This window comes from Osmerus eperlanus, chromosome 10 (assembly GCF_963692335.1).
Source record: "Osmerus eperlanus chromosome 10, fOsmEpe2.1, whole genome shotgun sequence".
NCBI lineage: Eukaryota > Metazoa > Chordata > Actinopteri > Osmeriformes > Osmeridae > Osmerus > Osmerus eperlanus.
Window position 1 is genome coordinate 12,732,246 of NC_085027.1, and position 26,602 is coordinate 12,758,847.

Here is a 26,602-nt window from a genome sequence, read left to right on the forward strand (position 1 = left end):
CCTCTTCCCGCTTTTCATTTTGTGCCTCTCCAGACCCTTCTAACAACTGTCCTTGTTCAGTTGTGAGCAATGCTGTATCTTCAGTTTTTGTTTCTTTTTTTGTTTTGTGCTATTGAATCATTACAGGTGATACTCATCTGTTATGGAAGCCATTTTAGATGTATCCGTCTTTGGATGCAGCAAACTTTCGCCAGCTTGGTTTTTAATAAAAAAAAAAAAAAAATATATATATATATATATATATATATATATATATATTTATGGATGAAACCTGTGGCTACATATAGAGCATTCAGATTTTCTGGAAAACTTGTAACATTTCACTAATGTACAGAATGTCTGATGCATATTGATTCAGTTCAGACAAGGGTGTTCCCAGAGGTAGAGGTTTTATTGCGTAAAACACCAGATAAAAGTTACTGCTTCAAAGACAACAGAGCCTCTAGACAGAAGCAGAAAGAAGACAGTCAGTTGATTAAATAAAAACAACCATTTTGATTCATCTTCATCGCAGTTGTTTTTCTTTTGTCCAACAGATGGTGCATAATAAATAATTAAATATAATAATAGATACAAATAAATAAATCCAAATCATCTAATTGGAGAAGCATGAAGATGTAACTGAATCCTCTCCTCCCCCCCTCCTGTCTTCAGTTAGGAATGTGGACAGTAGTTGGAGCAGGAGCACATACAACCAAGTTCTATACAGAGAGAGGAATATTAACAGGAAAATGTTCAGATATTAGAGTATATTTTACTTAAATAATAAGTATAGTCACTTAAATCATAAATCATAACAAGCAGGTATTCTAAGATATAGACAATTTAATATTTGTTTGATTGTGGGGAAGGTTAATAGCAGCACAGTTAGGGGTGGACTTAACAAAGCAATAAGCAAGGAATGATCCCTCCTGTGTCATAAACATAATTATTCCCCACATGTATTCCAAATAGATTCCAAATAAAAGACAAATACATAGCTTTTACTCAAGAGAAAAAAATAATCTGAACATAGATGGACTGTGAACACTTTAATAGTTTTATGTTTTAAAATATAATTCTTTGTTCTATTTTATGCACTTACATATTTAGTAGGTAGGCACTCACATACATACATACATATGAGGAAGCAACTGGCACAGTCACTGAAACACAGCAGGGATCTAGACCTGTGAAGCTCAGTATGATCAACTAGGATTTCTATCTGAAGACTTGAACCTCATGGAAGAGCTCAAACCAACAGTTGTGTTAGTCAACTTTCAGTAAGGCAGTTAAACTATACATATAGAAACAGGACAGTGAACCATCAAAATGAAACTATATGCAATACTATAGTTGGCGGCATTGAAATATAGTCCCTCTCTGGCCCCAATAATTACATTAGGGGTAGTTAGTGTGCTAGCCAGATAGCAGAGTTGTAGTGAGACATGCCCTCGCTCTCTATGGGTACTCCCACGTGAGATTGGAGACATCCCTCAAATGAACCAACCCCAATGCAAGCACGTGAGACATGCCCTCGCTCTCTATGGGTACTCCCACGTGAGATTGGAGACATCCCTCAAATGAACCAACCCCAATGCAAGCACTGAATCATCAAAGATCAGTAATATGAACCATCACTCTTTATTAAATATTTTGTATACGTTTTTTAAATTATTATTTTATTTATTTCTTTTGCTTGCATGCTTGCTTTATTTCCCTCCAATATTCTTCCTTTCTCTCTCTAATGTTCTTTCTTCTGATGCTCTTCCCTCCACTCCTTCATTTATTTTCCTCGATCCCACCATCCATCCCTCCCTCCATCCATGTCTGTATAGGGTTTACGTCTGTGTGCCCCTGGAGAAGACGTGTGCATTGTATTGGACTGTAAACTCCAAGAAGCAGAGCAGTGGCGGTAAGACCCAAGGGTTTAAGAGTTTAGCTCTCCCTGGCTGTGCGGAAAGATATTGACTTTCCTAAAGTCTGGATCATTTCTCTTTATCAGAAAAAAACCCAACATTAAAACGATCCCCCTCCCCTTGTCACCCAGCCACCCACATCAACACAAAGCACCATATTTTGTTTACTCCAACACTATCCAGTAGCCTGCAGCAAAAAGTAAGTACAATGAAAGTTTATACACTGTTTTGCCTCTTAAGTAGCTTGATGTCATAGGATCAAAACTTTATGCTTTGATAACCTTTTTCGTTCTTTTTTTATGTTAAACTGAAATAAAAATAACATGCTATATTTGAAAGTGCACAACAAATCTAAAACAAAGTGTGGAAAAGGTAGTATTCATATTAGAGACAGAGCTGAACATAAACAGCTGTAATACCTTTCATGAAGCCACTTCAGAAGAGCTTAGAGGGAGACAGTCCTGCATCATGTCTTAGACAATACAAACAGAACATTAGGAAGATTCCCCGGAGAAGGTTCTCCAAGGGTCCTCCAAGGTTCCATCATTTCAGAGTCATACTCTTTATACAATACTTAAACAGAATGTCTAGTCTCATACTTAGGGTTACAGTATGCCAAGTACCAGAGAGCAACGGTTCTGATAGTCTTGGATATCACAACCGTCTACAGTTCTTGTTACAGAACAACACATATCCCTTAGCCACAAACAAATCATACTACACAAAATACAAAAAAGTACAAAGTAAAATTAAATAACACTTTTTTTTTTTTCTTTTCTTTTCTTGTGAAAAGCTGACTCAAAATGTAAATGACTATTTCAGATAAACGGCTTCTCAATGTCTTTAATGGGTCCTTTAAATACGACGTTGATTGATTTTTGCTAAAAGAGGCCATGTTCTAGGAGTTGTTTTAAAGAGACAGAGACAGTAATGGGACTAAGGAATGGAGGAGTGTGTTGTGGTGTTAGGTGGGAGGGAGAGATGGGGGGAGGAGGGGTGTGTGGTGGTGGTGGTGGGAGGGAGAGATGGGGGGAGGAGGGGTGTGTGGTGGTGGTGGTGGGAGGGAGAGATGGGGGGAGGAGGGGTGTGTGGTGGTGGTGGTGGGAGGGAGAGATGGGGGGAGGAGGGGTGTGTGGTGGTGATGGTGGGAGGGAGAGATGGGGGGAGGAGGGGTGTGTGGTGGTGATGGTGGGAGGGAGAGATGGGGGGAGGAGGGGTGTGTTGTGGTGGTGGGTGGGAGGGAGAGATGGGGGGAGGAGGGGTGTGTGGTGGTGGTGGTGGGAGGGAGAGATGGGGGGAGGAGGGGTGTGTTGTGGTGGTGGTGGGAGGGAGAGATGGGGGGAGGAGGGGTGTGTTGTGGTGGTGGTGGGAGGGAGAGATGGGGGGAGGAGGGGTGTGTTGTGGTGGTGGTGGGAGGGAGAGATGGGGGGAGGAGGGGTGTGTTGTGGTGGTAGGGTGGGAGGGTTGGAGGGAGGGATGACTGGCCAGCTGACGGACCTCAGTTTGACCTCCTCACGTCCAGCAGCAGCCAGGGTTGGGTTACCGGTAAGGAATGAAGAGAAGAGAGAGAGTACAGTTGAATGGAGGGATGGAGGGTGGGACAGAGGGATGGCTAAACAGCAATAGGATTGAAACAAGAAGTGGGGGTGAGTGGGGTGAATTGATTTCCTCTGCAATGACAGCTCCAGTCAGACTGGCACCAATACCCAGCCCCCCCCCCCCCCATCCCATCCGACACAAACACACACACCGTACTCCTTTCCTCTCCTCCATACTCATCACTCGCTCTGGGCAAATGGCAGTCGGCGGTGTCATGTTCTGAGGGGTGCGTTCAACAGCCCTCCTCCATCTTACTCCAACTGTCGCTAAATCGTTCCTAAGGATCATTTTTCTTATAAAAGCATTATTTTGTGGGGGGAAAGTCACTTGAATGATTTTCGATCTTTTAATCTCTTAGTCTTCTCCAGTACTCTCCACCGGCTACAATACTTAGAAGTTTATGCTTAGTTAATATTTATAAAATCCTGCTTAGCGGTCCTGTCCATTGGTCTCAGTTAGAATGCATTCACAGTTCTTATCTCAGTAGACAGTTCCTTAACCCCAACTTAATAAATTTAGATAATTATCGTTTAAATGTACACATAATGCACACATTGCGGAATGTATATCAACATTGCGTAATGGGCATTGGAGGTGTTCCCTAAAACACAACTCCAGGTCCATTGTTGTTCCCTATGGTCGAAACTAGCTTGTAGGAATCATTGTAATGGAACGTCCAGAGTATACACTACACCGATGTGTGTGTGTGTATGTTGGCCAAGAGTTGTTAGAGTAACAATTATGTAGTGCTTCCTAGGAATGTGCACTGCCGTTGCTGATTGGCTAATGGGCATCTCCGAGGCGGTACTCTGTAGAAAGACACAGTACACCTTGGTGTTGTCACTCATGGTTACGCGTGGTCTCCACGGAGATGAAGTCCCCGGGTGAGGTCATGCGTCTGTAAGATGTATGATGTTTTGTAACAGTGCTGGTCCCAAGACCATCCTCCGAGGGTCCGGAGGGTTCCGCATCGACACGGGAACGTTTGAAGCGCCGGTCGGGGTACTGGCTGTTGTCAAAGGGCATGCGATGGACACAGAGAACGTGGGTCTTCAGGTTGCCCTTCTGAGAGGCACCGTAGGGGCAGTACCTGCACTGGAAAGGCTTCTGGCCCCCACCATGACCTGCGGAAAGACCACAACGGAGCAGAGATATTACAGTCAGCGTCATTTGAAAGTTGGATTATTTTACTTCCACACAAGGGAGGTCAGAGGTAAAGAGAGAGGAGGTTAGCTGACATTCGAAACAAAGGTGACTGCTTGTCTGCTGTAGCACAGATAGTGAATGCCATCAATAATTGTATTATAATAGTAAGTTGTGACACTGTGTTATACAGTGCACATCCAACTTAGAATGGTATGTTGTACGGTGTGTGTGTGTGTGTGTGTTTTAACTGCAGGTTATAGGACAGTGAACACCCATTGACACTTCCCTGCTGTATGACTATGTTTAGCCTGTGTTCTGCACCTCACTTTCACGGGATCCCTCACTGAATTGCTCCTCCCAAGGTTTCTTCAATTTTTTCTCCTCCCTTTTTCTGGGAGTTTTTCATTGTCTTCCTTGAGGGTTTAGGTTGGGGCAGTTCTATGGGCGTATGTGAAGCCTGTGACATTGCTGTAAAAAGGGCTATACAAATACATTTTGATTTGATTTGAGGACAGTGCTTCGGTGTAAACTAACATGAATTTTAATTAAATTAGGCGAAGCAACACTGTCAATAGATAAAATACATCACCTCTCAGCAATCACATACTTCATGCAACTTCATGCAACGAATGAGACTGTTTCCAACAGAAACATTTGCAGAACCCTTTCCTCGTGTCTCGCTGAGCATGTTAGCGCGCAAGCGGCGTTAGCACTGCAGAGGTATTCTTTACCTCTCCCAGCAGCCACGAGTGCTCTCCACAGATTGAATCTGATCATCACTGCAGCAAACACAATGGCCCTTAATAGCCCACGCCGTTTGTTTGAGTGATGCATATTACGTGCCCACCATAACCGCTTTCGGCTCACTTAGCTATCTCCCTTTTTCACCCTGGGAGAATGAGTGAGACCAAACCCAGATACTCTGAGCTCTAAAGCTATACTACTTTGGGATATTAATGACAGTACATTTGCTCTCGTTCTTTTCCCTCTTCTTCCTCTGATTCAATTTGAGATGCAGTAAATCTGATTATCGTTGAGGTTCGAAATAGACGTTGTTTATGCACAATGAGTATAGAGAGGTGAACACTAGGAATTAAAAGGTGACCAGTCCACATGGTCTACTTAATGGTGTATCAGGATACACATGAACAAACACATATTCATGGTATCACATGCATCATGCACACACATTCACACATATACTGTAAGTAGGCAATGTCCACACATACATACTGTACAGGCACACAACCCTGTACACATATACACACACACATCCTGTACACAGACACACACACACATATACTTTACACAGACACACGCCTACCCACACACATACACACACAACATGTGTATGAGGAAGACAGGATTGAGAGGCACTTTGTGTTTGCCGCTCTTACACAAGGCTTTGGGAGTCTCAGTGCTCTTCTCTATTACAGTGTCTGCTCAGGAGCCACACAAAGGGGATTGCTACAAGTTTGGGAGCTTTAGATGTTCCAGTTGTCTGAATTTTTCGATAAGCGAGCCAGCACCAAACAATGAAGGGCCTCTTTTATTCGTGTGCAGTTTAATTTCACACTCTCTTACATTACGTTAAGTCCAAGAGGCAGAATATCTCATCCCATTTTACACTTAAGGAGAACTAGTTGTGGCCCCAAACAACTTTTTTTCCTTCCTTCCTTCCTTCATTCCTTCCTTCCTTCCTTCCTTCATTCCTTTTCCCTTCTTTGTGGATACATTTTTACTTCAACCAGATACTCCTTATATACACTAACTGTGCTCTTAGAGGAGCTAAAAGGCCAGACACTTGGAGCTGGACGGCAGAGACTCAGAGCTAGGGCCTAGTAGTCTGGGCCGGAGGGCTAGTTTTCAAGGCTCAGGGCTAGATTCATGGGGTAGGCGTTTGGGCCTAAGTGTAGATACTGGAGTCTGACCTAGACCAGTCTGATGAGTGAGTGAGTGTGTGGGTGAACAGCACTAGGCCTCAAGAATAACAGATGGTCCAGCTGCAGAAAAGATATGACACACACACACACAATCATTCACATTGTTCATCTGCAAATAGAACGAGCAAGCAGAGAAAAAGAGTGAGTTTCCATCGTCAATGTTCGGACTCCGACCCTCTTCAACGAACCCAAACGATCATCTGACCGACAGAAACAGACCACCAGAGCCTGCAGGGATCACGCCTGGCCATGCTGCCCCCCGGTTCACCCTGCACCCTCTCCCCAGGCGTCCCCACTGCACACACACACACACACATTCTCACACACGCAAACCACCTTAAATCGCCCTATAGTCTCACAGATTATAAATCTGACACACATGCAGGCATGTTGGGATCTTTACGCCAGTATCAGTTTTTTTTGTGTGCCTGTGTGTGCGTGTGCATACATGTGCACGTCGGCCTGTCTGCATAAGTGTGTGTGTGTGTGTGCGTGTGTGTGTTGGCAGGTTGGCCACCGCTGAGGGTAGTGGGTAGATGTCCTCTCTCTGTCACACTCCACTGGGCCATTGTGTAGCGAGGTGCTGGGAGACAAGAAACAGGACGGAGAATTTTAACTCCACGATCCTCTCTCGCACTCTCTGTCTTTCGCTTTACATCTCTCTCTCTCTCTTTAGTATCTAACTCTTATCTCTTTCAATCTCCCTGTATTTCTCTATCTTTTTGTATAGGTCTATTATTTTCAACCCCCCTCTCCCCCCTGCATTTTCTCTCTCTCTCACAGTTTTTTTTTTTGCTAACCAAAGGCTTTATCTGCAGACGAAGAGAGAAGAGTGGTCTTGTTTTCATTAGTGTGGCATTATCTAAGTTTCCTAATTAACCCCCAAAGGCCTTCACTGAGGAGATCAGAGGGAGGGGGGGGGTTGATGAGGGGGAGGGACTCTACCAAATCACTTCCTCAAATATCTCACTCTTTCACTTGCTGTCTCCCTGTCTGTTTACCCGCACCCACTCTACTCTCTCTCGCTCGCTCGCTCGCATGCACGCACGCACGAACGCACTCAAACACTGCACTTCTTTCTCCAAGCTACAAAAAATCTGGCCCCTCCCCCTGTCTGTCTGTGTGGATTGAAAGCTGCAACTTTATCATCACAGTCCATGTACTATACCACAGCCACAATACTACTGTACCACACACAATACTACTATACCACACACAACACTACTATACCGCACAATACTACTGTACCACACACAACACTACTATACCACACAATACTACTGTACCACACACAACACTACTATACCACAGCAACAATACTACTGTACCACACACAATACTACTATACCACACACTACTACTGTACCACACACAATACTACTATACCACACACAACACTGCTATACCACACACAATACTACTGTACCACACAACACTACTATACCACAGCAACAATACTACTGTACCACACACAATACTACTATACCACACAATACTACTGTACCACACACAATACTACTATACCACACACAACACTGCTATACCACACACAATACTACTGTACCACACAACACTACTATACCACAGCAACAATACTACTGTACCACAGACAATACTACTATACCACACAATACTACTGTACCACAGCCACAATACTACTGTACCGCAACCACAATACTACTGTACCACAGACACAATACTACTGTACCACAGACACAATACTACTGTACCACAGACACAATACTTCCACAACATCATACATGTTCTATCCATATCTTGTACGATTGTTCACTTTGCTGACAAGTTGACTTAGTGAAGGTGCAGTGAGGATGAGTCCTGGAGATGGTGACAGTCCCTGACTGTCAGGGTGCTTCCCTCTGGTGGCGGACACACACGCCTCTCTAACCACGCTCATGGAAATTCAGACAAGCAGATTCACATATGCATATTTACACGTTACAGCTCATGTCTGTACACCAACAAACACACTTCAACAAAACGCAAACGCTGTAGGCTGCAGCCAACACAAAACAGACGCGTGCACACACACGCACACGCCTTCACACAAACACCTTCACACACACACACACCTTCACAGACACTTACGCACACAGAAACACACACACACAAACAGAGCCTTGGCGTGTAATCAAAACCGGTCTTATATAAATGCCATCTGATGCCAGTGCTGCCATCTGTGAGAGAGCACTCCTCACCTAGGTCTGCAGGCAAGAAGCCTCTCTCCCAAAAGCCTGACAACACAGCAACCGTGTGTGTGTGTGTGTGTGATAGACTGTAAAAGTGTGTGAGGGAGGGTAGAGAGAGGGGAAAATGATTAATTTGCAGAATGCTTGTGATTTGCTCATATATTATTATAGCAGCTCATCAGCACATGACGAATCCCTAGCCCTGCACAGCAGAAAGAAGCTGCTGGGCTTCAGCACTTTGTGTGTGTGTGTGTGTGTGTCTGTCTATATTTAACTGTGTGGTTGTGTGTGTGTGTGCGCGTGTGAACTATTTGTGTTGTGTTGTATGTGTGTGTGTGTGTTGCCACCTGACAGATTGCAGAGTCTATAATGACTTGCAGATGATCATCAACAGTAACTCTAGCTTGGGAATCAAGGGGAAAGGCTGTGTGTGCATGTGTATGTTAGTCTACACTCATCTACGTGTGTGTGTGTGTATGTGACTGTATGTGTGTGCTAGTATCATTGAATCGTTGTTGACAGTGGATTTACACAAAACTACATATATAAAACACATCCCACCTCAGTCATGTACTAGGCTATACTGTTTTGTACTGTACCTTATTGGACAACTCAAAATATGATCATATAGAAGTTAAGGATTCTGTCCATATCTCTCTATTCTATTTAATGTTTGCGTATGTGCTGTCATGAGAGAGGAAAAGAGAAAGAAAGAGAGGGAAGACAGAGAGAGATGTGTCTAGGGAAAGAGAGAGAGACAGAAGGTGTGAGCTTTAAAATGTGACGCACCGTCTGTTGTCCAATAGTAACCTGCGTTCTGCAAAACCTCCTTCATTACTCAGCAAACTGCTTTTCCAAGCCCACAAGAACCCCCATGCTCACAGTCAGAGGGTGATCCACGCCCCCCTCGAGGCCCAGCGAGGCAGCACCTGGAGAGGTTACCACTCGGCACCACAACCCCCTCATAGGGACGAGACTGGGTACTATTTAACGCCCGAAAACTCGAAGAAAAGTGAAAAGCGGAAAACAAACAATGGTGTCTAGCTGTTTTCAACATTAAAAGGGATATCTAAGATTTTCTTTGATTAAAATACAGTAGATGCTTATTGATTTACCCTAAAACAGATTTGCATTACGTCTGAAGCCTTGGGGGAGTTATTTGATATTTTTCTTCCTCTCAGATTTAAGTCTTTTCTCTCTGATGATGTAAATTGGCCTGAAGTTTGGGGAATAGCGATTTGGTCTGTTTCTCTGGTTAACTAGGAAAACCAACACACAAATAACACCAAGGGATGTACTTAAGAAGAGAGGAATGAGGGAAGGCGGGAGGAGGGAGGAGGAGGGGGAGGGGGGTGTTTCATCAAAGAAAGCTAAAAAGCCCTCACTAGGGACTGAGTCCCATGTTAAATACTGAACCAAACTAGTAATTGCTGTTCCAGCAGGACCTGTTAATAAGAACTCAAAATAGAAGAAAAAAAAAAACCTCTCTTCCTTCATATCTGTCTCGGTGCAGAATTTCTCACACAATCTCTGGTTGTTTTTCTTTGTAAATGCCTGCCTCTCCAGCAGGTAAATTGCAGTTATTTGCAGCAATAAAAAATATACTGAGTTTGTATGCCACCCATTGAAGTTGTGTGTCCAGGCCCCCCCCCACTCTGGGTGTTTCTCCCCTGGAGCATCAGAACAGGGCCTCTCCTTCTCACTCTGTGATTGGCTGGCCACTGCTAATACTCATGGGTAAATGAACAGCATATCCATCACACAAGGAGGCCTGCATGTCAGCTTGTTCTCAACCTCACTAGGTCAGGAAGGTGTGTGTGTGTGTGTGTGTCTCCTTCCGCCTCAGTTTCTGTCCCTGCAGAGCTAAATCCAGCACTCTCTCTTGCTGACCTGTCACTACGGATGGATAATAGATCTCTTTCTCTCTCACACACGGACACATGCACACGCAGAGAACTACCTGATAAGGTCATGTTATGCAACTATGTTTATGTTACCAGTTAGTGTAAGAGAGAAAACAAGGGTTAAGGGAAGCAGGGCACCTGTTTCAGACTCACAAGGAGAGCAGTTCTGCCTTCAACATCCAAATGACCTTGGAGATATCTGGATAGAACAACTAAGCACAGACACACATGGGAAGTGAATGTGTGTGTGTGTGATTGTGTGTCTGTGTGCGCACGTGTGCTGACGTGTGTGTGTGTGTGTGTGTGTAATTGCGTGCTTGCGTGGGAGCTGATCAGGCCAATGCAGACTCTGTCCTACTCAGAACATGTCATCCTGCCCTGCTGTATGCCAGGTGGTCCTCAAGGCCTCGGAACCAATTAAGACCCCAAAACAAGAGAAGAAGAAATACAAACATCAAGCCGCTTCCCATGAGCCTGGGGAAAGGGAGAACAAAGAGCGAGACAGAAGGAGAGAGAGGGTGAGAGCGAGACGGAAGGAGAGAGAGGGTGAGAGCGAGACGGAAGGAGAGAGAGGGTGAGAGAGAGACGGAAGGAGAGAGAGGGTGAGAGAGAGACGGAAGGAGAGAGAGGGTGAGAGAGAGACGGAAAAAAAGGAGGAGAGAGTAGGAGAGAGCGCCAAAGACGGAAGAGAAAAGCCAACAGTGGTTTTGCATACAGATAAACCCCCACCCCACCCCACCCCTCCCCACCCCCGGCCGGCCCTCCAGCGAGCTGCCCCGTGGACGTCGGACGGGGTAACGTGATCTATGTGGGTCCCAGGGCAGACAGGACCAGGGCGACACAGGGCGCTGGCCGAACCGGCCGTGTTCCTAGACACGCTAAGTGGTCTGGAGGTATCAATAACAGAAATAACAGGCAGCACATTTCCAGGCAGGGGAGGCCTGCCAGGAGCACTGTTGGGAAAACCTATTTATAATACTAGTCTCAGTAAATACCTTTTCCATAGTGATCAAGTTCTAAGACTGTGAACTCCCCACTGTGACATAAGCCGGTTTTTCCTGGGAGGAAACGGGAAGGCCATATGGTATATAGTATTATTTTATCTCCTCTTTATTTCCTGTGAAGCTTATAAAATATGTCTTGGCTTACTCTGACCGGCCTAACTAGTTAAACCTTATTAAGCAGACACTTCTATGCTGTACTAGGTTCCCTGGTTTCCTGCCTCTCATGAGCTCTGTCTTCTCCTTATCCTGCTCTCCTCCCCCCCCCCCCCCCCACACACCTCACCTCCCTTCTTCTCTTGCCCTCTTCTCATCTCGTCCTGAAGCCAGAGCCCTATTTGTCTGTTTTAAGTGAAATCACTCAATTCTCAAAAGTCAGTGGAGGACTTTGCGCTGGGGAGGGCTGGGAGAGCTAGGGCCACCTCCAAATCAGTTCCATTAATCACAGGCCAGAGTCTAATGTAACTAATATTTTACAATTAGAGGAGACAAGATGGAGCTCTGAGCCATCTATCTCCCTTACACCACATGATCATCGATTCATAAGAGCCACAGTCTGAGACTCGAGCACACACACACACACACGTTTAATAGGAAATGCAAGGGCCAGGAAAGTTGTCTGTTTGTGTAAGAGTGTGTGTGTGTGTGTTAGCGGTCTCTCTGAAGCACGAGAGAGGAACCAGACGTGATTCAGGGTACACAATGACAAACGCTGTGCCGACCCTCTCGCCGTTAAGCTGGTCTCTCCCTCCCTCTAGTGGTGGCTAGTGTGCACTGCAGCTGCAGGGGCGCTGGCTACAACATGGAGGCGAAGCAAGCCCCCAGCTGAACAAATGAGAGGGAAGACAGGTTCACCGGGAGGTCACCATCTGCCCGGCTACAACTGGCACACCCCACACCAGCCGCACCCTCGTCTGAGGAACATCAATTGGCTCCCACACACTGCTGCACAATATGGTGTGAAAGAGAAGAGGAGGAAATGAATACTAGAGTAGAGAGAGAGAGAGAGAGAGAGAGAGAGACACACACACAGAGAGACAGAAACAGTGAGAGTAAGAGAGCGGGGGGGGGCAGGGACAGAGACAAAAGGGAGAGGGAGACTACAGAAAGAGCGAAACGGGGGAACAGGGAAGAGCGAGAGAAAGAGAGAAGGGGAAGGAGGACGAGGAAGAGTGTGCCAGGAGCGCGTGCAAGAGGGGGAGAAACGAAATGAAGGGGGGAGAGGAGGTGGTGCAGGCTGAACAGCGGGGCCACGCAGGATGTTGACGATGCATCACGGAGCACGGAGCGCCAGAGTGCAGACGGCTTGACTGTGTGATGACAGATGACCCGAGACACATGTAGAGAGTCACATGAACACACTACGCCTTCCCACACTTAACACACGCACGCATGCATGCATGCATGTACAGTCATTATAGAAGATGACACAGATGCACACTCCTACTGTGCTAGAGGTGTTTTCATGGTCCTGGCTCTGACCTATGGGCTCTGGCCCTGACTATTGAAAGAACGATCCTTAGTACTTGTTGGTGTTTTGGTGTCTCGTTGATCAGTATTAAAGGCAGAAAGGGAGGGAGAAAGAATGAGGGAGAGAGATGAACTGTTGTATCAGAGAGAGAGACTTAGAGAGAGAAATAGAGTAATGGACAAAGGGGAGAGGGAGAGGGCTGGTGTTTTGTACAGGGGACACTGGGGTGGATGAAACGGTCAAACGGTTACATTGTCCGGATGTGAGTTTTATTGGGATCAGATCTGTAGATCCCAGCTGTCCTGCCTCGCCACATCTGCTGCTGATCCCTTCAGAACATGAGTCAGGCTCTGACTCGGGCCGCCCCCCACCGCCAGGGCCCGGGTCCTGCAGCCCGCTCACACAAGCATGGATCCCATCAGGCCGCAGCATCAGGTTACAGCCCCACCACCACAGAGAGTGGGGGGGAGGACATCAAATACTTCCCCCTGGAAACACGGCCCCTAATGCTGGGCCGAGGGTGTGTGTGTGTGTGTGTGTGTGTGTGTGTGTGTGTGTATGTTAGGAAGCAGGGGAGGGGGGGGGGGGTGGGGGGGTTTAAGGGGGGTTGTGAATGTGACTGGAGATGTCTTTAGAACTGTATGTTGGGCCTCATGAGAAATAGGAAGTTACTGCATCCCAGCAGATCTACAGTATGAAGGTATTGTGTATGCATATGAAGTTATAGCCTACCTGTGTACATATGGTTCAACATATTAAGTTAGTGTATACCTGTAGATATGAAGTTACGTGTGCAGTAACTACTGTATGGTGTTCTAACTGTACATGTACGCATGGTGTTCTAACTGTACATGTACGCATGGAGCACAGATATCATCCTGGCAGTGTGTCATGTGATCATTTATAAAACAGGTGGTCCGCGCACACACAATGTGATTGGATCAGAGGCTGAAGCTGATACAGCGCGCGCACACACACACACACACACTGTGCCATGGAGATTTGTGTAAAATGTGCTGACCCTGAGCCACCAGACTTGTCTGGTGTCTTGTCTTTGACTTGTGCAGGACTGAGCCCCTGGGCAGTGTAAGACCACACTGCAGCCGTGAGGAACACCCAGTTGTGTGTGTCGCAGCTGTCAGCCTGGGCCAGAGGCCTGCTTCAGCCCACTGGACCATCCAGACCGTGTTGCAGTCAGAGTAGTTAATGAAGGGGACAGGAGGAAGGGACAGCCATTCATCTCTGTGACTCATCATCCAGGAGTCCATAAGCAGTTCTTCACTAACAACATGGATGTCTTGCTCTCTACGGTGCTGTTTGAGCTGGGGGGTCAGTCTGTGTGTGTGTGTGACTTTCAGTTGGAGACTGGGAAGAAAGCATGTTGATTGTGTAAATAGTGTGTAGAATAAAGTTGTAGGGGCATGTTATTTTGTGTAAAGCATCAATAGCAAAAGCATCGTCTATAAAAGGCTGGTAAAGGAGGATGTTTCATCCCAGTGGGTTTTAGCGAGCAGGATATTGCACAAGGACTCACCTTTGTGAGTGTCGCTTTCCGCTGATAAAAATAACCAACCCATAGCTCCGTCACAATGCATTTTAGTTTGAATACATTTTATTTTTATTATAAGTACAGTTCAGTAGTTACAAAACAAAGCATCTGCCATGAGAATACAGCAAAACAAAACGTTTCCAGCTCACAAGACAGATTCCATAGGTGGAATGCTCATAAAGTAACTGGTTCAGTACGAGCCAGGCAGATTTAAACCCTTCTCAGATATACATCCACACGATACAGAGATTGGGGGACACATAGGTAACAAAACTGGAGACCGGGCCCTCTGATTGGTCAACTCCGAACTGTTGGGCCCCTTTGATTGGTTAACTCCGACCCAGTCCCAGAATCCTCCTGTTTTCAACACCCTGTATATTTCCCTACATCAACACTGCTTACTTTTAAAATCTCATACTTATTTTTATTTTTTTTAACTCTCCATATTTTGGAATTGGAAGAATCATTGACTAGAATCTATAAAAAGCAAATTAAAAACAGAGGCTGTTGTACATGGATAGGAATATCAACCCAGGGCGGATCTGAGAGCAGACCTCATCGCTCTGCCTTGTCAAAGAGCAGGCTTATTTCATTACATGATGACATTACAAGTGCCCTACTCTCCTTGGGTTTGTATACTAACGACAGATCCTGATAATTTGTTGAAGCCACCTTAACGTGTGGTTCTTCCAACTAAAACTGTATAATATATTTGCACTGTACATACCGCATGATACTCTCCAGGGTTCACAAAAGGACATAGAAACGCTTCACAACGCCAAGGGACGCACAAACACACACACCTTCATTTTAGTTAGTTAGCTAGGATTTTGTACTGTATAGATTTGATTTAGAATACTATCACAGTGCAAAATATTTGAGAAACGCGAATAAGAGAATCCTTCTAGGCTAAATGTATTATGTATATATGGGCATTATGCTTGCAGCAACATGAGAAGATTGTCAATCTTTTTTCTTTCTTTTTTTTCCTTTAGAATGTAGAAGGCAAAAAAGTACAGTACTTGTAAAAAAAAAAAAAAAAAAAGAATAAGAAAAAAAATATGAAAATTGTAATCAACTCTACGCCCTATACTCTAGAGTAGCTACATAGCTTTATAGATGCAACATTGGATGACTGAATCTAAGGCTACAGACCACATGTTTTTTTTTCATATTTTTTTTTCTCCATTTTGTATTTTTTTTAATCTTCCTTTCTTTTTGAAAGTAAATACACCAAACCAGTTCAGTAGTCAGTGACACGTTGCAACATTGATTGGTGGCAGTATCATACAAACATATGCAACACTAATCCTCATAGTCAGCATGAGAGATAGAAAGGGGGAGAAGGAGGAGGGGCTAGGAAGGGGAGATCCTCTTGGTTGCTGATGGATAGTTTGTCTTTATCTATCTGTCTATCTTATACAACAAGGTTGTGTAAACTAGTTATTACTGTCACATCAGCACTTTTGCTTTTCACAATCGTTTTTTTTTCTTGTTTTTTTTACTCACATTTTCACGTCTTTTTTGTTGTTGTTGCTATATCTCTCTTTTTACATGTAGTCTTGATTCTCCACATGCTGTGTGTAGGATGGTACACTACTGGGGGAAGGCCAGGGCTAGCTGTGTGGGCCTGCTTCAGGAGGAAGGGGGTGGGTTGGGAGTGGGGGGATGCAGGGGCTGGAGGCGAGGGTGGGGATGTTTTCTCAATCCGTGTCTCTCACATGTAGGCTACTTATTGTCCATTAGTCACGACTGCAGCACACGGCCCAGTCTGCTCTGAGCAGTCCTAGTGTCCGTCCTCAGGACCTAGGTCCCTGGAAGGGGGGGGGGGGGGTGGGGGGTGGGATTGAGCAGCGGGCACGGGAGGGGGGGGGCAGAGCGACAGTTAGGGGCTGGTGTGCTTGGTCTTCATTAACGGTGGAGTCAGGGGGAGCTGCAGAACTGTACTTCAGGTCCTAATCGAGTCGGGGAAGAAGAGGGGTGCGGACCACGTTTAAATCTACACTGGAGGAGGGGCGCCTCTACACTGGACTCCAGAGGAGCGCCTCTACACTGGAGGAGGAGCGACTCTACACTGGACTCCAGAGGAGCGCCTCTACACTGGACTCCAGAGGAGCGCCTCTACACTGGAGGAGGAGCGACTCTACACTGGACTCCAGAGGAGCGCCTCTACACTGGACTCCAGAGGAGCGCCTCTAAATGGGCTGTGCTTGGCAGGAGAGGGGGGCTAGTTCAGGTGGGTTAGGGTTTGCGTGGCTCCTTTGTTCCACGGGTGGTGTTGTTGGCCATGATGGATCCTGGAATGTGTTACAGAGAGGAGAGAGAGGGCATTCTGGGGAGGGGCTTCACCGGACAGGTAGTCAAACATCAGGCCAAACAGGACATGGAGGAGCTGCAGGAGACAGGGAAGAGTTCAAGTGTCTGGCACTTTGCTCAGCGTCCAGTGACCATCACATCAGCAGGTCCGTCCCTCAGTTTCATCCCCCCTGGGGAACCGTCCGCACAGGACACAAAAAGGTTCCTTTTATTGTTCGCCTTTGCGTGACGTTCTGATGGTAGTATGTTTATTGTGTTAAATCAAGTCTTTGATATAGTGTGTTCCTTTATCGGTTGTCCTTCATCCTCCTCAACCGTCATCATCATTATCATCAACTTCATCCTCCTCCTCTTCCTCCGCCTCACCATCACTTCCTGCCTGGCTCCCGCCGTGTCGTTAGTCTCTGTTACGGGCGTGTGCGTCCAGCCTCTCAGATTCGGCTAGGTTAGGGTCGTTAGGGTGGTTACCGTGGTTACGGTCGTTAGGGTTGAAGGTCAGCGTGGATTCCAGGGTCGGGTGGCCTTCCTCCTCTCCTACCCACAGATGAACTACGGCCAATAAGAGAACAGACGAGGATTAACATCCAGCCAATCAGTGACCAACACAGCTACACACACCGTCACACTGTCACTGTAACTTTAGACCGTTAAGAGTTCTACAATCTACAGTTACACACCACAGTAACAGTGAAACAAGTAACATTAAATGGATATGAGAATTGGAATAGTTTTACACTTTTTTTTTCCCAAGCAAGTTTGTCTACTAGATTACTGTGATGACTCTGCGATCATAAACTGAAGAAAGCAATTATATTACAAAAAAGTATGAATCTCAAACAGTGAGAGGCGCATATCTCTAATTGAGTTCCCCTGACATTGCGAGAACTAAATAACACAATCCATGTTTTCCTTCTGCACCTTCATTCCTTCAACAACTTTGAGAGAAATTCATTTGGCAATAAAATCTAGTGAATACTTTCCATGTCATGTTCTTTTAAAGTGCCATTATGAAACTGACAAAATGAAATTAAAACATGTGCTTATTTGACTTTGCGCTCGCATGAAAAGGAACGCTCCACAAAATGAAATGAAGAGTCGTTGCCAAGCATGGGGAGCTAATAAAAGGATAAACCATCATCCCTTAGATTTGCAAAATAGCAATAACTGACACCTACTCTCTCCACATTAAACACACAATCACACCGTCAATCTCCGACCAGGAAGTGCGTTACTTAAACACTTCTCGAAATGACTTGCATGCCAGGCAGTCTTAAGAGTAGACCGAGTTAACTAAAGATCATGTAAGAAGCTGTCTCCGTGGTCTGGTGTGGATGCTGGGAGATCTGAAGATAGGAATGGTGGATTTAACAAGCAAGACTGGAAAGATTAACTAGACCCTAATTCACACTGGAGACATTCTTAGTCAGACACTATGACCACATTAAAACCATCATCCCTTCGGCGATGACACTAATGGCACACATACAACTCCTTTAATCTCCTCAAAGAGAGATTTCTTAATTCCATCTCTGACTCACACAGTATTCTGGAGTTTAGAATAAAGGCTAGTGCTCTCTGGTGAAGTGCTGAACTGCACTTCCACCACTGGGGGGCAGACTGAGCCTGTAAATGGCCTGCTGCACGGGGCTACACGACTGGTTGGTGAGGTCTCTGGGTTTATGCATTTACATTTGACAATCACTCCACCATTGTCACTGGTCTGAACTAGTCAGCCGTCACGCATCAATCATGTGCAATCACCTGTTTGTCTTTTGATGGAAATGGTTTTGTCGTTCTCGTTTGATGGAAAGAGAGAGAAAAATGAAAGATTACAGCTAACAGTGTGGATTTGTACTATTGTTTAAACCTACAGTATATCAAATCTATTTTTTCTTCTTGACACAGAATATAAAGTATGTGCAGTCCCAAGGGCGTCTGCTCCGAGCGATCTCTCTTTAAAGAAACTTTCGGGTAACGAGAGACAGATTACGCCCCATATTTGATTTTCACTGTTCATTAACTAAGCCACCTGGAATGTTTTTATTTAAGCATGCCGCTTCGTCTCCCCAAACAACTGGCAGGGCGAGCAGGAGAGCTTTCCTAGCCAACTTTATAGATTCCTCATAACTTCCGCTCACAGTTTTTAATTTCCCAGCCGGACTGGGAACAGATGTAGCACTGCAACACTTTGTTGACATTCCACATGCTGTGCCATCTTAAAAAAAAAAAAAAAAAAAAAAAAAACTAGCAGTGCAGATCACAGGGTGGTGATAATGATGAGGTGAATACTGAAGCCGTTCATGTTTAGATTTGGAACGTTACTTTATCAGATGAAACAACGAGGACCAGGCCTCTTCCTGATAACATATATTGTCTTTGTGGATTGCGAAAAAGTCAGAACGACATATTTGCTCATTGACATATCTCTAATTTAATCTTAAAAAAAAAAAAAACTGGCATGAGAAGTGATCAATTTGTGTTTTATTTTAAATCTTTACGAGAAACAATGTTGTATTCATCATCCAAATGCACTATTGTAATAAATAAACTCATTGTGCTTGCGTTAGCCAATCACAGTAATGAAGGGCAAGGGTGCCCTCTTCTGGCCGAACATGATGCAGCACCCTGTGCAGCAGAGGCCCCCATAACCAAGACATATGGTGAGAGGACACATAGCTGCAGGATGCAGCCAGTGTTAATACATGTGTCATGCTTAACAGAATGGATAAATGAAAAGGCAAGCTTGAACAATGGCCTTTCACCAGGCCCAGAGCATGTGTTGCAGACTGCCTTGGGAAATACTACTGGGGTGTGTGTGAGAGTGTGAGAATGTGTGTGTGTGTGTGTGTGCACTTGAGCCTCCAAGCTGCTTCTCACCTGCCATGAATATATTACACCAACAGTACAGTCACAGCGTCTAACTGCTGGTTACGACAAGAAAAGCCTTTTTATTATGATCAGAACATACGACTCTTCTATTCCAGTCTGTCAGTACTGCTGGAAAGATGAAAATGCCCGGCGACCTATAGTATGCGCTCTCTTCTATGTAGTGTGAATGCTTGCCTGCCCTGACAGAACCATTGAAGGTGACTGAGGTCTTTTTCCCTCTCTGCATCCGGGCCATGCTGTACAAGTGTTGTTTTTGGCAGCACAGAGGCTCATTGTAGGGGCCAGTATTTATAAATATGTAAATACGCCACAGTACAGCAGAGACGCCCGAGTGCAAGGAAGTGCACCCCAAATCATATTTTTAGAAGGTTTTAATGAATACAGGATGTTTATGAATACCATTCCCTGTGATTCACAAAGACTGGAGGAATCCACATCCACCCAGCCACCACCAACCCCACCACCTCGACACCCCCACCCCCAATTCCCTCAAAGCACCAATAAAGAAGAGGGAGAGGGAGAAGGGGAGAGAGAGGGAGAGAGAGAAAGAGAGAGAGAGAAAAGCACATTTGTGGCGAAACACAGCGGGATCTTGGTGTTTGCGTCTGTCTCTCCTCAGATCCCTATTAGACGGCAGACGGTGGTGTTATAAGGTGCACAAAGAGAGACAAACTCCTACATGGAGGAGAGGTGCAGTGAACAGGCTGCTCGCTCCGCCACATCAAGGCACGCACACACACACACAAAACACAGAGATGTGTTCTCATTTTTAGGTAAGTTGTAACTACAAAAGAAGAACCAATATGTGCAATAAGAAGGGAAAGGTAGTTATTCTGTCACGTTTGATACTGAGGTGCCTCGCGTGCCAACACAGGGTAAACTATTCTTATTGGGTGCTCCGATTGGCTTTTAACATGTTTCCCATTTCTAAGTTACTGTATGAGACATGGGAGTGAAAAGGAAAGACAGGGACAGACAGAGACAGACAGAGAGAGAGACAGACAGAGACAGACAGAGACAGACAGAGACAGACAGAGACAGACAGAGACAGACAGAGACAGAGACAGACAGAGACAGACAGAGAGAGACAGGGAGAAATAGAAGACACAGGGAGACACCGCAAAGACGAGGCGGACAGAGACAGAGATAGTCAGAGAGAGAAGAGGTCACATTAGTGAATGAAGGAGGTAGTGGAAGTAAAGAATGAGTGCCCTCCATCTCTGTGGAAGTCTTTTCCAGGCTAAGATGGCAGAGCAGATAACACCTCCACAGAGCAATTTAAGCCCAAACACTCTCATGCAACAATCTGTCTTCTCTCGCTGCCTGATAGCGTTTTTCCTCTCTTCCCCAAATTGCTTTCTTTCATATCTAATTATATTTGCTAATGATCTTATAAGAGAATAATGGAATGTGCTTGATCTATTACCTTTTTTTTCTTCTCTCAATACATAAATACAATGTGGAGGAAATGGCTGCTGAGTTGGAGGGAAATATGCCAGGGGTTTTAATGTTTCTGATGAGTGCACTGAACCTGGGAGACAAGACATTAAGCAGCACAAAGCAGAACACTAAGGTCATTCCTCACATTCAACATGCTGTTCTCCCTCCTCTCCCACTCTCCTCTAAACACACCGGGCTTCAGCCTGCATGGCATGCACACTCCCTTCCCCTTCACTTAGAATTAAAACTGTAAAAAAAAAAAAAGGAAAAAAACTGAAACATGTTTTATTAGTGGCACAAGCTCTAGTGGCCAACATTCTCTGCTGTCCTTGTAGAGGGAGAGTCGTGGAGGTCATCAGAGTGGGCCGGTGGTAGCTCTCTGGTTAAGTGTGTGTGTCGTGATGCAAGCTGAGGCCTTGCTGCAGGGGCTCGGGTTTGAATCCCACTTGAGCCATTTCCTGCATTCACCTCACTTTTCCTTGTCTACCTTCGCGGCTCCAAAGAAAGCAGAAATGATCTGCTACATTAAACTGTATCTTTCAACAAAAGAAGCCCACTCAATGTTTTTTCAGCATCTTCTTGATTGTATTTGACAGTGTGGTCAGGTTTTTCTCATTAAAATTAGGCTACGGTTTTGTTTATGTCACGTACATACGTAACATGTTATGTCACATGTCTTTCTCCAAATATTTGAACGTTATGGACATTTGAATTGAATTGACACAACAGGTCTGGAGATGATGAAGTTAACCCTTGTGTTCTCTTCGGGTCATTCTGACCCATCAGTCATTGTGACCCACCGTCGTATTGCGACAACTTTACCGCATACAAAAACAAAGTGAAGCCTTTTCTTTTAACCGTTAGGCTGTCTCAGACCCCCCACATTGCAAAGGTTAAAAGAAAATTATTTTTATTTGTTTTTGTATTGGGTAAAATTGGGTAAGCACAACGATGGTTCGTTATGAACCTTTGGGTCATGTGACCCGAAGGCAGCACAAGGGTTAAACAAACTGCCCCAGTTGTAGAGGCCGCAAGCACATTTCACAAATTCCCACTAAAATGTACCCTCTCCAGTTTGAGATGATCTCAATGTATGATCAGATGACACCTTTTTGAGGCCCTGTGGGGGTAGGTGACTGTGGCACTATAGCCAGGGGCCCCCAGCCCAGGGGCCCCCAGCCCTCGTATGAGAAGAGGCTGTGAGGGGCCCTCAGAGAAGACCACCTCCATAGTGTCTGAACTATGACTTGTCTTTTGGCTTCTGTCTGTTGTACACCAGCTGGGTAGCAATTGTTTCTCTTTATGTCTCATCTCTTGTCTCTTTTCGTTTCTCCTCTCTTCCATTCCCTTCTCCTGATTTCTCTCTCTCTCTCTCTCTCTCTCTCTTTCTCTCTCTCTCTCTCTCTCTCTCTCTCTCTCTCTCTCTCTCTCTCTCTCTCTCTCTCTCTCTCTCTCTCTCTCTCTCTCTCTCGTCTGCGTCTATTTCTCTTTTTCTATATATCTTTCTCTGTAGTAATGAATAGAGCAGCGTTTCTATGCCAAGCCACACCCCCTCGTCCCCTCTTAAGCCTCTCCTGCTTTATTCCTCCATTCTCTCCTCTCAGTCTGCTTCCCACCGGCCCCCTGGTTGGCCACGGTGTGACAGACGTTCTAAACCCCCGGTATTAACGGAAGGAAACGCCGTTCCATCTCCATTTGATCTCATAATCATTTCTGCTGAAATGCTAATTAGCGCTCTCTCTGCCCCCCCCCCTCCCTCCCTCCACCGGCCATAGAAGTATGAATACTAGAAACGATCTGCTCTCTCTATTTCCTCCACAGACATGTGTCCACCATCAACACAGTTTCCCCTTCACATTTCCATGACACATTTCCTTCACAATATGTGCAATCTTATGCATGTGAACGCACACTCTCACAAACACACACACTCACTCGAGTGGCGACTGCTGTCTGTGATTCTTTTCAGCTGACATAATCCTGATTGATTCGTTCAGCAGATAAAAACTCAGTCCACTTCTGGCCTTTACAGGGGGAATATAATACCAGTCTTTATTCAGTAACAATGTAGCATAACGGCAATGGAATGTGACCAAAAAAAGGGGCCACGTCTTAAATGCTTGCGACACACTGAGCTTTGAGCACAAGCTGTAGTCTAATGTCCCAAAAAAATACAAAATCATTAAGCCTAGATTACCCAAGTGGTCTGGCGCTAACAAGGTCAAACGAAGGCTGACAGTGAAACTCGCTTCTTTGTTTGTGTCCTCGGCTTCATGAGTTTCTTTTGGAGGGTGCGTTTTAAGTTTTAGGATGAAACCACCCCCGCCCTCAACACCCCCCCCCCCCCCCCCCTTCCCACCCCAACCCCGAGCACCACGCTAAAAGGAAGCTTTTGTTTGGTAACAGGAAGAGGTGAGGTCATCACAGCTCATCAGGCTTCATTTGAGTATGAATCATGCTTTTTATTCGACAGACCTCTAAGTGGGGGGAGGCCGGGGCCTGGCTGTGCTTACATTGAGCGCACACACATCCTTCCTCCTCTCACAGAGGGATGAAGAGGCTGGGGCTGTGGCCGCTTGTTATTGTTAGTGTTCCTCTACTGAGAACATGTCGGAGGCTGTCTGCTGTACTCACCTGCATGTCCACAGGGCCCTGGGATGAAGACAACCTCAAAACACCTGTGTTGAACTATGGCCTTGCGACACAAAGGCAGGGAGACACACACATACTAACGCGCATACACACACACACACAGTTACACTCACTCTCAGAAGGAGAGCTCCATTCAGGCTATAGTGACACTCTGTACTGTCTTGATGAAACAACATGGAGATCCAGCAAGGGCCTCTAGCAGGCTTGTCTTGTATTAATTGTCTGTGCTAATCTGCCTGCCTGGGGCTCCCAGGAGTGTGTGGTATTATTCTCACCAACGTTGCTGTACCGCCATATCTGGTTGCTAATTTAGTGTGGCGTAGACCTTCTGTGGGCAAACAGCAGCAGTGGAGCATCTCTGTGTGTGTGTTTGTGTGTGTCGACCTGGGACACAGTCTCCTCTGAGGCAGCTGACAAGTACACTGTCTGTCACTACCGAGAGAGGGGGAGGGAGATAGGAGAGAGGGGTCAGGGAGATGGGGGAGAGAGAGAGGGGTCAGAGAGAGGTGGGAGGGGGAGAGATGATATGGAAAGAGATGCGTGCAGGCCGACGGGGCGATTCTTTCGTGAACTTTTAAAATGGAGTTGAAGAGAAAATCCTCAGTATGCACTTCATCATGTTCTCCTCTGTCTGGGGCTTCCACAAAAGGATCCTGAGATCCTAGCGGCCGTAGTACCTCTACAGTGACCATGGTTCGGGATCACTTGAGATTGTTGGACGGATGTGCACAATACAAAGAAATGTCTCTGTGAAGGCTAATGAGAGTGCACAACAAGTATTTGGTGCAGTACAAGACAGGTCGCCAATAATCACATCAAACACAAGGAGCACTCTCTCTCTTTTGCTATCCTCTTTCTCTATCTCTCTCTCTCTCTCTGCCTCCACATCTCCCCTTCCCTCTCTCCACTGCTCTCCCCTTTTTCTCTTCCTGCTTTCCTCCCTCTGTGTTGATCTTTCCGGATGACTGTCCCTCTCCTCTCCTACATCACCACGGTAACTCGGTAACGGAAAATCACGCACACCTGGCTCTTTTTTTTTTTACATGGTTTCAGCGTCTTCTTCTGGTCTCCCCAGATTCAACAGTTCCTGCTCTAACATCTGCTACTTCCTCTTACCGAGTCTCAATTAAGACAGCGGCTCTCTGAAACATACATACACACACACACACATATTTATGTTTCTGCTTTTCAAATACGGTGTTCACTGAAACGAGAGCCAAGAGGTCTGCTGAAAGTGCTCAGAGATGTTTAGAAAGAGGTCAAAGGGGGAAGAGAGATGCAAGACGTTTTGTCGAACACAAGGGACGGCGTATTTAAGGGAATAAAAAATGACACAAGCAAACGACAGCAGCTGTAAGCCCCAGCCAAGCAGGCCTATGTATGAATTAGCATGTGTCTTTTGAAGGGACCTAAAAGAAGTGGTGATATGATTATGTAAATGTAAACAGGATTTCCTGGCTACTGGAAGCTTTTCGGACCCATTCTCCTTGCAAATCTCCCATTTAAGAAGAATTCCCCAGGAAACCCCAGCCTTGCTTAGCGGGATAATTATGATATACGAAACCTTCCAAGATCACCCCCCTCCTCCTCCTCCTCCTCCCCTTCCTCTACACTCACTCTTCCCCTCGTTTCTCTCTCACTTTGCCTCGTGTTTCTCTCCCTGTATGTCTGTTCATCTCCTCCTCCTGCCCAGTCTCTGTCCTACAGAAGCTTTATATGTTGGCGTATCACTGTGTGTCATACATGTGTGAAATGCACAGAAAGCCTTGCAACACACACTGCCTGCGGACCCCTGTAGTGTTGGTGGACATGGCTCCTGGTATCTTAGGCCCCAAAAATCCTCCCTCGGTTTTTATAATTTATAATATTTTTTGAGCCGACGCATCCAAGGCGACTTACAGATACTAGGGTGTGTAAACTATGCACAAGGAGGTTAAGTGACTTGCTCAGGGTCACACAATGAGTCGGTGGCGGAGATGGGATTTGAACCGGGGACCTCCTGGTTATAAGTCTGTTTCTTTACGCAGCCTCCTAGTTCTTCCCTATATCCCTCTCTCCATCCCTCCCTCTCCTTCCCTGCCTTCCAGTCTGTCCTCCTCTCCTCCTCTGCTGGACTGTGACATATGAACAAAAGAATGGGTCATATCTCGTATGACAAAACTATGGGAGCATATGGTAGAGCGAAGGAGAGACGACACACACACACACACACAGTCGCTATCCCTTAATTACTATACAAGGGGAAAAAATCAAAGAGAAATCATTTAGCTACAAACATTTCATATTCAGATCTACAATTTAATTGCAGCCTCCGCAGTTGTTTAGCTCTGTATTTATTCACAAGACGTTGTCGGAGAATCAGACGTCAAAGTATTTATGTGCTGGAGTAAGCACTTAGGGCTAGACTCTTTTCACTTGACACGGCCATAAACAGAGGAGAGAGATCAAAACTGTACATCTGAGACCAAGACTGCGCTCAGAGATGACAGATTTGGAAAAGTTTTCCATGAGCATTTGCGGAAAGAATAAAAAAAAAAAAAAAAAAAAGGAAAAGAAACAGATTCCGAGAGAAAGACGAAATCAAAGA

The 26,602-nt window shown here is 45.5% G+C and overlaps 1 protein-coding gene across 4 annotated transcripts in view; it reads right to left on the minus strand.

The window, feature by feature from the left end:
- Positions 1-3,638: 3,638 nt before the first annotated feature.
- The window catches only part of znf536 (zinc finger protein 536), a 138,984-nt gene continuing 116,020 nt past the window's right edge, over positions 3,639-26,602 (minus strand). For 3 of the 4 annotated variants that reach the window (XM_062470733.1, XM_062470734.1, XM_062470732.1), the window contains one exon: positions 3,639-4,621. In XM_062470733.1, the coding sequence (XP_062326717.1) occupies positions 4,338-4,621 (284 nt within the window). In that variant the 3' untranslated portion in view covers positions 3,639-4,337. Of the gene's footprint in view, positions 4,622-16,797; positions 17,584-26,602 lie in introns of those variants that run through there. The other variant, XM_062470737.1, reaches the window with a different exon arrangement.